The sequence below is a fragment of the Gymnogyps californianus genome, chromosome 2 (assembly GCF_018139145.2).
Source record: "Gymnogyps californianus isolate 813 chromosome 2, ASM1813914v2, whole genome shotgun sequence".
Lineage (NCBI taxonomy): Eukaryota > Metazoa > Chordata > Aves > Accipitriformes > Cathartidae > Gymnogyps > Gymnogyps californianus.
Genome location: NC_059472.1, coordinates 52,598,148 through 52,612,387, shown reverse-complemented (window position 1 = coordinate 52,612,387; position 14,240 = coordinate 52,598,148). Strand labels below are relative to the sequence as shown.

At 40.3% G+C, this 14,240-nt stretch overlaps 1 protein-coding gene across 1 annotated transcript; it reads right to left on the bottom strand.

Moving 5' to 3' along the window:
* Positions 1-2,692: 2,692 nt before the first annotated feature.
* Positions 2,693-11,656, bottom strand: TYMS (thymidylate synthetase). The gene is made up of 7 exons (XM_050892035.1): positions 11,485-11,656; positions 10,686-10,759; positions 9,285-9,459; positions 7,013-7,114; positions 5,637-5,812; positions 4,143-4,214; positions 2,693-3,244 (listed from the first exon to the last, which is right to left on the bottom strand). Exons 1-7 carry the CDS (start codon positions 11,654-11,656, stop codon positions 3,107-3,109), a joined length of 909 nt encoding a protein of 302 aa, XP_050747992.1. The 3' UTR covers positions 2,693-3,106.
* Positions 11,657-14,240: the final 2,584 nt, after the last annotated feature.

The following is a 14,240-nucleotide window of genomic DNA, read 5'->3' as shown; positions in this document are numbered from 1 at the left end:
AGCTTGTCAAAGAAGGCAGAACATAGAGGGAGTTGGTATTTGAGCAGAGTGGTAAGAAATTTCTTTGCTGTCTCCAAGTTGATTGAATTGCCCTTGGAAAGCGGGGAAATGACAAAAGGATGCATTCGGAGGAGGAATGGCAGAAGCAAGGAAACTCTTCAAGGCCAAATTGTGAGGCAGAATGAGTGTAGCAGTCAGCAGGGCAAATGGCACGGACTCAGAAATGCTATGGATATGCAGAGCTGCCAAGGAACTGACTTCTAATGCCACCTGTACAGCTCTTAAGTCATCAGCTGGGGAGTGTGAGGGACAGGGAGCTGCTGGGATGGCTTATTCATCAAACGCCCCCTTCTCTCAGTAGGCCTATGGGTTCCTTTCATAGCTTCCCAAAAGGATCTAACAAATGTCCCGTGTTTTGTCTAAGATACTGCTCTGAATATAGCCTGCAGTCATACTAGTCATCTTTGCAGCCGTGAACAGGCTTCATATTCTGCAAATCAAAATTCCTTGAGTACCTCCTGTTTAAGTCTATATATTCAAATTCTTTGAATATTCATATTTTTTGCTTGAAATCATCTCATACCTATTAATTTAAAATATGTGTATTTTCACTTTTATTCACATTAAAGTCTGCTGTGTAAAGTCTGCTTTTTACATCTTTCTGATCTTTTGAGCAGCATAAACCTTCTTGGACTTCAAGGCACAAGCTTCATTTCAACAACTGCTATTGGTAGTAAATTATGCTGATAAAGGGGAACAGTGAAGTTTTAGTTAATTCCTATACTGAAAAGCAGTAGCTCTTCCAGAGCTACATATATTGGTCTGTTTAAGCATGCTATGCATGTCCATACACCTATGTGAGAATATACCATTTGTCATGTTTCATAAAGGTAATACTTAAAAGGGTTTTTTTAATTTTCCTTCTGATGGGACTAACTCCTCTTGAATTTATGAAAGGAAGTAAATGATTCCTATTCTAAATTCTTCTCTTGGCTGGGTATTCCCGTCCTGGTTAACTTCACTGAGATTGCTAATTCCCAGTAGTCAAGCCCTGAGGCCAACATTTTGTTTCAAATCCTCTCTGGCTACACTTGCTAAAATACCCTGCAGATTCCACCTCATCTGATGTGTTAGATAAAGTGGTTTCCAGCAAAAGGAACTGAACTTGCTAAATGTAGGCAGAACTGTTAAGTGAATTTGCAACCTAAACTGTTTTCTTGTACTTTAGAGGACTGTAAATACACTCGAGAACCTTTAACTTATAAAAGTATGCACATGGTAAGAAGGTGCTGACAACCTACAGCTGGGAGGTATCATTAATGCAGATGACACCTGGAATATCTGAACTAGGTGACTTTAAAATATAAGACTAGTAGAGCTGAGATGAAATTAATTAGAAGGAGCATGTGACATGGCTTTCAGGTGTAGTAACAAGAATACTGCTGTTACCTGTGAGTTCAGTAAATTGAAAGAAGGTAAGAAAGACCCAAGTGTGTTTAACTACAGGTTGGCTACTGAGTGTCCATTTAATGCAGCCTCAGAAAAAAGATAGGTTTGCTCCTTCCATGTATCAGGTTTCTCATATGATCTCAGCTGAAATAATAGCACGTAGCCTGATCGGCTCTGTTCAAGAAACATGGACTACAGTAGCTACTGAGGAGAACTTTTCTAATAAGCAGTGGCCTATTTACATTTGATTACTTACAAAAGGTAATGACGTCCTTTTTCTGCAATTTTGTTGTGTTGGGCTAAACATCAGGAAAAGAGAACTACTTATTTTTTGAGCACATGACATGGCACTACAAAAAATTTAGTCTGAAGATCAGTGATCAGTATAATGAAGATCAGTATAATGAGATTTGCAAATAATTTTGATGCAAAATATGCTTTTCAAAGTTCTGATCAGTTTGGGTTAAGAAAGATGCAGCGGTCCTCATGCAGGCCCCTGAATGAATGGAATCAAAGCACAGTGTTTATTAAATTCTTAGAATTATCTCAAATTGTACAATTTTACAATGATATTTACCAGTTTACTGACTTTAAAAATTAATCAAAAAATTACTGTGCATTTCTCCATGTGTTCAAATATGTATTGAATATGCCATGTCTGAATATTAACCGTAGATCTATTAACAACTGAATTCCTGAAGAGGAATTTTGTATGGACTGAAGTTACTGCAGAAGTTGCAATGATAAGGAGAGATGAAAGCTGGATTCTGCTAAGATTTAATTAATAAGCTCCAATCCTACAAATACTACTATGTCTAACTTTTACTGCTCCAGGCTGCAAAATTAGTCCATATGTTTGTGGGATCCGGTTTTAAATGATGACAGATTATTACTATCTGGTAACCTCTGTTTAACTACAGCTCTGTTTGATTTATATCGAAGTCATCATTCATGTAGGGCTGGGGAATAAAAAAAAGTGCTGATACAGAGATGTTATGCAGAGATTGCATTTCAGACAAGGCTCCATTAAGGTCTTTTGTCTTCCTGCTGGTTCATCTATGAAGACCATGGGAAGTTTGAGTTAGTTTTTCCTTGCTAGATCTCACCCTCCAAGATCCTAAAGTAAAACAGAATTTACCTTTGCTTTCCAACTCTTATTTACTACTAACTATAAACAAACATACTAAAATTAAATATGCATCATCCCTTCCAGAAGATTTTTTTTTAAAAAAGCTTTATTAAACATATACTCTTTAGAACATATTTAAGGACTTCTACAGCCTTGAGGAATGCTCTGTCACACATAAAAGTTCTTATTTTCAGTACTAAATAAAGCATGTAAGCAAGTGCTACTCACACATAGTAACTGAATGGTAACAGAAGTGGCCACTGGTAACTGAAACAACATGTAGAAAACTCCCTCACTAACAACTTAAAACTGGGTTAGCATCTGCATAGTACAGCAGGAATAAATAATCATCTGTTCTGTGCGACTACAGTTTAGTACTGAAGCCACCACTGGTCTACTAGTATCTGTTTCTTTTTTAATAATAAAGTATGTATCTTTTGAAGTATATAAAAACCCCATAACTTTAAGTACAGAGAAAGCTAAGTAGCTTAGGTACATTTCCACATTAATAGAAGCTGGTTTATAGCATTAGACAGCCATCTCCATCTTAATAGGTGGATGAGGATTATAATCTTCAAGCTGAAAGTCTTCTGCCTTAAAGTCACTGATGTCTTCAACCTTACGAAGAATTCTGAGTTTGGGGAAAGGTCTTGGATCCCTCTGAAGCTGAAATAAAAGCAAGCTTATTGAATAAAGCTAATTCTTGAAGGTGGAGATTTTGTGTTATAAATTAGATCTCATTAATCTCAATTCAGATTACACTATGTAGTTTTTCCCTCCTCCCCTACTCAAAAAAAAAAAAAAGTTATAATACAGTTAGGTGGAATCTACTTTAGTATTTTGATAGGGAGCAGTAGCATAATTTTAAAGTGGATTCCCTGATCATCCAAATGCACTGCTACCATTTTCAGTTTGCAGAGCAATTCTGGTGGTTACAGATTAGATTCCTTCCAGAGGAAACTAAACTGGAAATTCTGACCCAGATGTGCATCAAATGTGCTGCAGTTTCTCACAGGAACATTTGGGTCTGAACCAATAAGTAGTTCTCTGGACGGTTTTGAACCATACAAATAGTGAGGACATTCAGTCCGAGCTAAGTCTAATCAAATAAAATTCTGATTTGCTCCTACTGCAAAAAATTACTTCCTGAAGAAAACATAGCCTTATTCAGCCAAATAGTAACACTGATTAACTCTGTTAATTGGTAAGTTATCGTTTTCTGATATACTACAAAGACATTTTATTTCATGTTTATCTGTATTAGGCAGAATGGTTTTCTAAGGTTTTGGAAGGATGAAGTCCAAAGTAGGACTACAGATTCTGGACCTCTAACTTGCTTCTAGAATAGTACACTGATGTACATTTAAATCATGTTTGTATTGTATTTCTGTTTGCGACCTGACTTGAACAGAGGTTAAGGTACTACAATCATTAGGGTAGAAATGAGAAGAAAAGCCACAAAAATTAATATTTGCAAAAGGATATTTATAATACTAAGATAACTTTGTATTGGATAAGCATTGTGGAAGATAAAAGGATACAAGAATACAGAATAAGTACTTACTTGAACTTTTAGAGGTTCCACATGATTCAGATATATGTGAGCATCTCCTAATGTGTGTATGAACTCTCCAGGCTGAAGAGAAAGGAGAATACATGTGGTTTTCAAATAGTCAGGTTTCAAGAAAGCAAAACATTACAATGCTTACAGTATTGATTTTTAGCATCTTGCATCTAGTGTGGAATTGCAGCTTCTGTACTGGATTGGATTATCAAGACATCCTTGCAAGCTTTGAAGGAGATTGTCTTCCCAGACTAATGCATAATTAATGAAAAATATAATGAAATTTCCACTAGCTTACCAAAAAATTTATCTTTTAAATCCTGCTAAGATAATAGCTTCGGTAAATGAACACAGCACTACCGATCTGCTCACCAAGATGGAAACAGATGGGGCAGTGACATCCAGCTTTCCCCCTCCACTTCTAACAAGCAGGACTTGCCAAAGCTTGTTAGCCTTAGCCACTACTGAACAATGTAGTTTGTGGCAGTGGAGGTGTCGGTCACAGGCTAAACCCCAAAGCACTTATCAAGCATCCAGATGGGTTTAGCAAGCTTGCAAGTTCTGTGACTTAGCAGCCCCTGAGCAATCTAATTTAACTTAGGTAACTTTTATTGGCTATTTGACTGGCCTCTGACCAATGTAGATCAGCCCTCAAATATATTATGCTAAAAACCACCAAAGCTGTGAAAGGAAGTGGCTGAGAGGCAACAGCTGCTTTACGGACATAATGTTAAACTTCACTTTTTCTAGTACCTTGGCCGAATTTCTTAAGTATGTCTGCAATTGCTGTGAAGTCCGATTCTTCCCTGCTTCCCTATTTTAAGTTCCCCTTCATGTTGCTGGTAGCAGGAGGATCAGGCCCAAATGGCCTTGCAAGTATAATTTTTTACATGCTCTAAAGAAAAGGGGGTTTCATTTGTACAAGATTGTGGTGCATTTAAATTACTCTGCCAAATTACAAAATACAGCTCCGGAGTAAGGGCAGTAGCTATTTGAGCACATACTACCGCTGTACATAATCATCTACAGTAGGAAATGAAAATACCCAGCTGAAATTATAGCTGGAAGTTAGGTGGGCAGAATATCCAAATTGGAACCTTGACAGCAACCACTGAGCTACTGTTTGCTTCCAATAAAAAACACATGCTACAAAATTTAATCACTTGTATGTTATTATCCCGTAAGGACAAGTGCTCAGTTCAGATTTCTAAGAAGTAGACTAGTGGAACAGGTCAGTTTTGACATGTTCAGTTCAAAAGACCTGGAGGATCTTCTGTCTGTTTGACCTGAATTTAAGAGTTCGTACATTGCTGATCCTAACTGCCCATACAGACCAGAGACAATTCACATTAAATTCACAGGGCCCTTTCTTACACATATTTCAGCAAGATTTTGAACAGTACAGTCATTCCAGTTTTTCTTGGACATGACATGAAGAGTCTTTTAGTCCCTCACTTCTCAGACAAGATTAAGTAAAAAGATTAAATAGCCTACCTTTAGCCCTGTGACATGGGCAATCATGTATGTGAGCAGTGAATAGCTGGCAATATTGAAAGGCACTCCTAGTCCCATATCTCCAGACCTCTGATAGAGTTGGCAAGACAATTCGCCATTTAGAACATAGAACTGGCAAAGGGCATGGCATGGAGGCAAAGCCATCAGAGAAATATCTAGGAATTGCAGTACAGGAAAGGGGGGGGGGGAAATCGTAACAGCATTAGTGTATTATAAATGCAGAAGATGCAAAACCTGAAGAAGCATTTAATTAGATACAGTAGAGAGCAAAAATCCAACTGCACTACCATTCTGTTGCTTTTTCTCTTGTTTAAAAGCACCTGCTGCCTAAGCAATTAAGTCTGGGTCATGACAAGCTGTCTCCTGGGCTGTACGACCAGAAAAGTCATAAACAGATATTCCACAGAACAGATTTATGCCATAATGCTGCACAGCAGTTTAGTTTTACCGACCTTGGTGAGACAGCTGATTTCCCTAAAGGAAGACATTAAGAGTAAAATTAAGTATGTACCCTAAAGCAACTTCCAACTGCTTTATCTTACTCTCTTCCCATTGCAATGTGCCTTTACTGCTTGTTGAGATACAAAAGTAATGATCAATAAAAAAACAATAATCAGAAAACAAAAGATCTTTTGAGTGTTTATCTACACTTAAAAGTGCAGATAGTGCAATTACAGCTTGGTAAGGAAAACTTTAACCAGGTATCTCCTGATATCTGAGAATGTTTAACCTTAAAAGTAACAGCAATAGCATGTGGCATCCCCTTTCAGAAACACGAGTGGAAAATGCTGGGTGATTTTTTTTGTGCACAGATCTACTGCTGCTGAATTTAAACATTCTCTGGCACTAGCTCTTATTTAGAAGTAGCCCTACAGGGTGAACAGATATCTAGACAACCTATGTTCAAAGAGATGATTACAATACAAATAGTATTTTTGTTCTCTAGTTTTAAGGTTTTTGTTAAGTTTACAATTTATTATATGGCTAAAAAACAGACACACTGCTGTGGTATACTCTTTTTTGGTTTTGTTTTTTTAACCTTTTTAAAATAAGAATTGCAGTCTTTGAACAGAGACTGTATGTCAAAGACACTGGTAGCCAGGTATATGCGTCACTTTAACCTGGAGAGAAAAACTTTGAAGTAATGGTTCAAAATTTTTGAGGTCTGAACATGAGAATTAAGTAGAAAGATAATCAAGCATATAACCCCTGGCCATTTTTACTGCATTCCTGGTAGCTTTATAAATAAGCAAGGACACCAAATGGAACTGACTGTTGACAAAGGATTAGAACATAGTTTAGCATACAGCAAGATAATGTGCAACTGCATTCACTTAAAGTCTGCTCTTCAATACCTTTGGGATTCCAAGCACACATAATGATTCTTCTGTCATCTGGATTGGTTTTGATCGTTTCAATCACTTTTTGCAACTGATCAACTCCTTGGTTGGAGTAATCTGAAGAAAGATACCAAATAAGGTCTAAGCCAGATGATAGATTCAAGTCATGATTTTTTTTTAAAGCCCAGCCCATATCCCACTGAAAAGTGATACCCAAATTACAACCTCTGAAGATTTTATTGTAACTTTGAAAGTTATTAAATGTATCAGTTTGCACCCTCCAAATGTAGGCTATTCTTGGTCTTCCTTAGGGTGCTCTAAGGCTTGTGAAATTCTCATGATGGTATTTTCGTATATCCCCCCATCTCTTTTGTGTGCTTTGAGTACCTTTAGCACCCACTGAAATAGGACCATTCCTATTTAGAACACCTTATTCCAAGCCTGCACAACTAGACATTTTTTAAGACCAAATAAGAAGTCTACATAAACACTACATCCCAGGAAACAAAAGTTGCAACACAAAAAAATTAATTAGACAAAGCATGTTACTTTATCATTCATGATGACTTGTTACCTCAATAGGACAAAAGCTGTACTGGAATGGGCAAGATATTACCACCTAGTCATTCATGGTATTTAAAGTAATTTGCTCATTGCATTTCTGGATTAAGATGCCTTTCTAGATGTTAAACTTGCATGCTACAGTGCTCCTTCCTTAAAAAAAAAAAAAAAAAAAATTATGCCCAGACCATTAACATGGGGTGCCAGCATTCTTTGCACGCTCAAAAGGAGAAAGTTTTTGACAGATGAATAAACGCATCCATCTAGCACTCACAAGGTGATGTATGAAAACTAAATTTCCATAGCATTCAGTGCCAGAAGAGAACTTGAATCATGTACAGCACAGGATATTACACTTCACTCGAAGATGCTCACAGGCTGATTTTTAGGCTCAATACCAGTTATATAAGAAATTCACTGGAATTAACTGAACATTAGAATGGATTCCAGAATAAAAGAGTCATTAGTTGTTACTCATTGTTCTGACTCATGCCAGTGAATCAGCATGGCTGGTAACTAATTTTTTCTAATAACTCTTATTGCAAAGCAACACCAAATTACGGTTACAGTGAGACCCAAGCTGGCAAACAAGGTAGTAATATATAATTAGCATCTCAGGGAATTCTTCTGCCAGCAATACTGTGCCAGAAGGCTTGCCAAATGGTTATGTTAGTTCCTGAACCTAATTACCTATCCATTAGTAATGCAACTTAAAGAAATCTATTAGTAATGAAACCTATGGGAATTTATCTTGTTGATTTTTTCCAAACTATGTTATGCCTCAGACCTTTTAAGTTCAGGAATGCTGAAACATTTTAATAAGTTTTTAGACGTGTCAGTTCACAATTTGCATCATTTTTGTTAGCATGAAACTGTATTCTGCCAGCGGTCAACATGCCGATACATAGTCTAATATCTGTAACTAGTATGAACTTTGAGACTGTATCAACAAAAAAACAAGAGGAAAAAATATAACTAACCATGTTGTTAATCTGAGTTAAAAATCACACCAAGCAGACAGGGACAATCTTTTTTTGACTCTTTTTTTAATGGCAGTCCTCTAAAGGTTTTATACATCCTCTCCTTCAGTGACTTAGAAAAAAGCCATCAAGACACTTCAGAGTAAGTTTCATGAACCAGTACCACTGAAAATAATACCAACAGGTACTGCATCACATCGTAACTTGTTACAGCTATTCTGTCCACAGCATCATCAGCTATGGATACATCCTACTTTGTTCCAGCTGCAGAATGGGAAAAATCTTTCTCTTCCACAGTCTCCAATGAATGTAGTGCGCTAACGTCAGTTCTTGCCAGCACAACTGTATCATGGAAATTAGGACCCTGCATTCGTATTCAGAGACAGCAGCCTGTGTTCCACTGCTATCAAACAGAGCTAGTTCGTGTTTCTGGACTGCAGTAGACACACATCCTTCCATCCATCAGTGACTATACCTGCCCTAGATTAAAGTAAAACAAGGTATGCCTTATGATTCATCTGTTCTACAAATATCAAGCTACAATATAGAAAGCTACATCTTTCAGGATAATTAGATTCAGTTAAAAAAAAAAAAGTTAAATTAACCCTCTCAAACACTATTTATTCTGGCTATCAGTTCACACTGTGAATGGTCCTTTTAACAACAGTCCACTCCACCCAGACTTCTGGAGTGAGGTGTCACATTCGTCTCACTAAGCAATCAAGATTGTATTTGTATGTGATTACCTGTGTGCATATCTTTGTATTCTGCTCCAAAGTGTCTCCACTGGAAACCATAAACTGGTCCCAAATCCCCCTCCTCTCTGGTGCTGAAACCCTGCTTATCCAGGAACTCACGTGATCCATTAGCATCCCAAATCTTCACACCCTTTGCAGACAGCTCTTTGGCATTTGTAGAACCCTACAAAACACAGACAGTAAGAAGTCTACCTCCTAATCCCAACACAGAGGACATGATTTGAAACAGCTGTATTAAGCTTTGCTAGTCTACAGTATTTCTCCACTTATAAAGGATGAACAGTCTGATTAATGTACTGGATGAGGTTCTTGCACATGGACAGAATAAAACTTAGGAGCAACATACTAGGATGAAGTTTGAAGTACCATGCTGCTGTTATTTAACTCAGGATTCTTCTAACTTTGTGAATGCACAAACAGTATAGCCTTAAGGTAAACTACGGTATATCATTTCATACGCATATTTGCGGAGAACAAGATGTTACTGTACAGATGGATGAAAACAGACAAACAAAAAATTTACGGCCTAGACATTGTCTTTGCCAAGCCACCTATAACGAGCTTAAGGTCTTAAAAATAGTTTTGTTAAAATGACAAATATGACAAAATGACCAAGAGAAATTTCACTGAGTTCTGCAACATGTCCAAATCAGCACACTCAAAACTCCAACATAGAAAGTGTTCTGTTTTGGGGAGTGTCTAGTCTTTTATATTTGAAAAAAGATACTTTAAAAAAATGAATATGTATTTGAGTCTTGCTATCTAGCAAATGGTTAGGTAGACTTTCCCATACCTGCACAATGTCACAACATAGAAAGGAACAGTTACATCGTAATGTATTATCTACAGTTGAATTTTAATACTCTAACTACAACTATTAGCTCTATTAGATCTCAGGTTTTTGCTACTAAAAAGCCTAGTGTTTACATCAGTCTTACTTCACCTGTGGTTCTGCACTGCTTGTTTCTGTTCAAATCAATACAAGCTATCTCAATATTAAAAAGCAGATCATTAAATTGCCTACAATCTACTTCATATTATTATTTCTTATTCAAACACTAATAAAAGAGACTGTACTAGGCTTTATAACTGTGGGGTATAGTCAAATCAGCGAAAGCCCTCACTATTTCAGACTATTTCCCTTAAAAAGGAACAGAAGAAAAACTCTTCTGATTGGTAACAATGCAATGGTCTCCACTAAAATGAACAGAATGCCTTGAAGATAATGGCCTTCCACGTGTAGTCAAAATATTAGGTGGTTGCACTTCTTCTGTCGTACGAACAGAAGCATCTGCAGTTACCCTAAATTCCTTAATCCACTCCACACTAGTTCGTTCTGTTGATACCACTCTCAGGCACATCACCCACAGAGACATCCAAATACGGAACCTTGATGAACCACAGCAGCTCCTCCAGCACTCCTTTCCAGAATACCCGCTTCGTTGTTAGCAGTGGAAACTGATCTGAAAAAGAGTTTCAGAGTGTCAGAGGTGACCAGCGATTTGTCAGGGTGAACCGACTTAGGTTTTTCTCCACATAGAGGGTAATGCCACCATCTGACATTCAGAGGTTTGGATATGAAGTAAGGAGTTGGGTAAGGATGTGTAATTCTCATATTCAGATCAAGGAAGACAAGAACCTGACTTTTATTTGCCTGGACACTGGGGGAAGATGAATTATCCGCGGGGACCTGGATGAACTCTGCCATGAGGACGCCGCGGTGCAGCATATGGAAGTATGTGTAGGCATTCACAACGGAGAGCGGAGGCCTAAGATAAAATTATTGGCAAATCTAATTCACAACCATCCTTCCTACTATGCTTGAATGGTAGGAAGGACCAGGACAGGCTTATCTCAAGATCTAATCCGGTTTTTCACCAGGTAACAGCTATGGGCCGGGCCAGGCCTGGCTGTTGGGCCGAGGGAGAGGAGGGGTCCGAGTTGCCGCAGGCTGGCGGGCAGGGAGAGGGCGAAGGAGCTGACGGGAAGGACCTAAACGCCTCCACAGGCCCCTGCAGCGGCTCCGAGCCCCGGTCCTGAGAGGGGGGAGGCCTCGCTCTCAGCGGGCGGGAGCGGGACATCCCCGGGGGAGAAGATGGCGTCCCTCCCCCCCGGCGCAGGACGGCGACCGCTGGAGCCGTGGTGGGCAGGGGTCGGGGCGGGGGCCGCGGGTCCCGGCGGTGCCGACCTCTCAGGCTGTACCGCGCCTGCATGCCGAAGACGGAGATGGTGCCGGTGCCGGTGCGATCCTCCTTCCGGTGGCCGTGCTCCAGGATGTGCCGGACCTGCCGCAGGTACTGCAGCTCGCCGGGCTCCGGGCCGGCGGCCGCCGCGCTCGCCAGCTCCCCCTCGGCAGGCATGGCGGGCGAGACGAGCCCCGGTCCGGTCCGTGCGAACCGGGGTGGGCTCCGGCTGCCCGGCTGTCCCCCTCCCGCCGCCCGCTTCTCCTCCGAGCGCGCCAAAGCCCGACCTTTCCCGCCAAGCGGCCCCGAGGGGCGGGCGGAGCGGGGCGCCGCCGCCTCCTCCCTCCCCTCCCTTCCCCTTCCCCTTCCCTCCCCACCCGGCCGCGGCCCTCCGGTCGCCCAGGGCCCCGCGGCGCCGCTGCCTCCTGCGTGCCCCGCGGGGAGGGCAGCTGTGGCTTCCCCCGGCGCCGCACGGGAGGCGTGAAGGGGCTGTAAGAGCAGAACGACAATGGCAAGGCAGTAACTATCGTGTGACTGTCGCGACGCCGAGGCGCAGGGTTGCTGAGGGGACCTGGAGAGGTCAGCGGGGTGTGAGAAGGCCCGACGGCCGCGGTGGGACAGGTGGCCTGTGCCCGTTCCTTTGCCCTCCACGCAAACAAGCTCGTCTCACGCTGGAAATCTTCCACAGCTGCCCTCCCTGGCCCCGCACGGGGCTTGTGCCCCTGATGGAGGGCTGTCCCGAGCACCTAACGCAAGTCTGTTCTCCAAACCATACTGATTTTACCTCGTTCTGCCCCAAGGGCAAACTAACTGCTTTCCAGGCTCTTCACGTGCTGGAAAGTGCTGTTGGCATTTGTCATCTTCCTCCTCCTCTCTGCAGCCTCAGGCATCCCGTTTCAGAGCTGAACAAGGCTGAAGCCTCCGGCTGGGCCTAGCAGGCCGCACGCATCTGGCGAGGGATCCCTCCAGCCAGGATATCCCGAACTGCCAAAGCCCCGAGCGCAGCCTGCTGCCGGCCTCCCTTATCCTCGGTGTGGGGTTCCTGCAGCGCCGTGCCCCATGCACAGGCTCACCTTCTGCGTTGCAGCAGTGTTACACAGACGCGCACTTTTAAAGCCGAAATCCTTTTATGCCATACCTTGTCAGCTGCTTCCTGCTTCGCATTTTATTTACACAGTTGCTTTCTCGCTAAGGGTAGTACTCGGCACTTGCTTTTATTGAGTTTCATCTTTTTGATGTCAGCTTCTCTCTCCCATTTCTCAGCATCATTTTGCATCCTGACCCATGTCCTCCACACTGATTGCAACTGCTCTCAATGTGTCCTCTGAAAATTTTCTAGGTATGCTCTCTCTGTTAGTCAAAACAGACTGACTCTTCTCTGAATATTTCTTTGTTAGTATATCTTAGAAGTCAAGCATTCCGTAAGAGTCACTTATCTGTCAGATAAACCCTACTTTCTGACAACTGATGTGATTACAGGAGTTATGACTGCTAATCTCTCATGATTAGGAGCCTGTAATACAGGCATATATAATGGAGGTTGAATAGAACAGAGGACTGTGGATTAGAAAATGCTACCTTTCCTTACAGCAGGCAGGAAGACATCTTTCCCACTAGTTAAAACAATGAAATGGCCTTTTTCTTATATAAATGTGTATACTTACTTGCATGTATAGAAGTAACAGAAAAGGTATGGTATAATTAGAGTATGGTTATTTTTCTATACTCATATCTAATATAGATGGTTTTGTACACTTTGAAATGAATACAATTTATTTAGCAGACATACAGTTGGAAATTGTGAATATAACTGTGTGCAAAAAATGCTTAGAAATGCCAGGCACAGCAAATGAAACCAAATCACCTAGAGCTCTGCTTCTAACTGAGAGATATATCAGTTCTTAACCTTTATTATAATTTGCAAATACCATTGAAAGCTAATGTGTATAATTTAGGAAAAAACAAACATTTTTTCTGATAAAGGCTTCCCTGTTAATTAATTAAAAAATTAACCCCAGAGGCGATCTACAAGTAAGAAAAGCCAAAGGCGGAAGACTTACTCATTACTGCATATTCAGAAAAGTCATTTAATGTACATGATAAACATCAAAAGCAACTGGAAGAAGAAATGGAACATTTTCATTGTAAAATAATATGCTACAAAACACAGCACTGTACCAGCTACTAAGAAGAGAGTTAACTCTGTCCCGGCCGAAACCAGGACAATATGGAAATCTGGTTGATTCAGACTTTAGCTGAATGTGCAACATCTGTAGGGACCAATCTTGAAAAGGCTTAAGAATGTGCTTGAATTTAAGTATGCAAATAGGAATTAATTTGTATGCTTACAGCTGATTATTTCCTTAAATCTTTGCATGACCAGGGCCATAGCTGGTTATCAGATTACCTAACTTACAACATAAATAACATTTTATTTAAATAAATTAATATTAAAATGGATTTGAATTTGGTTTTGAGTTAAAAGATTTCTACAGTCTTCGGTTGCTAGCTCATATGTCACAGTATTTACTAAGCAAAATTTTATTTATATGCAACTATTTTAACCATAGTCATTTAACAATTAGCTGTACGTTGAGCTTAGGGGTATTTCACCTAAGGAGTATATACTGGATTTCACGAAGAAAGATTTCACATATCTTCTTTCCTAGGAGAAAAAAAAATTTTGATTAAACATTTTGGTTTTGGACTGAGAAAAAGATGTTAGAAAAATAAGTATATGTGGAATGTATCAGTGCCCTGC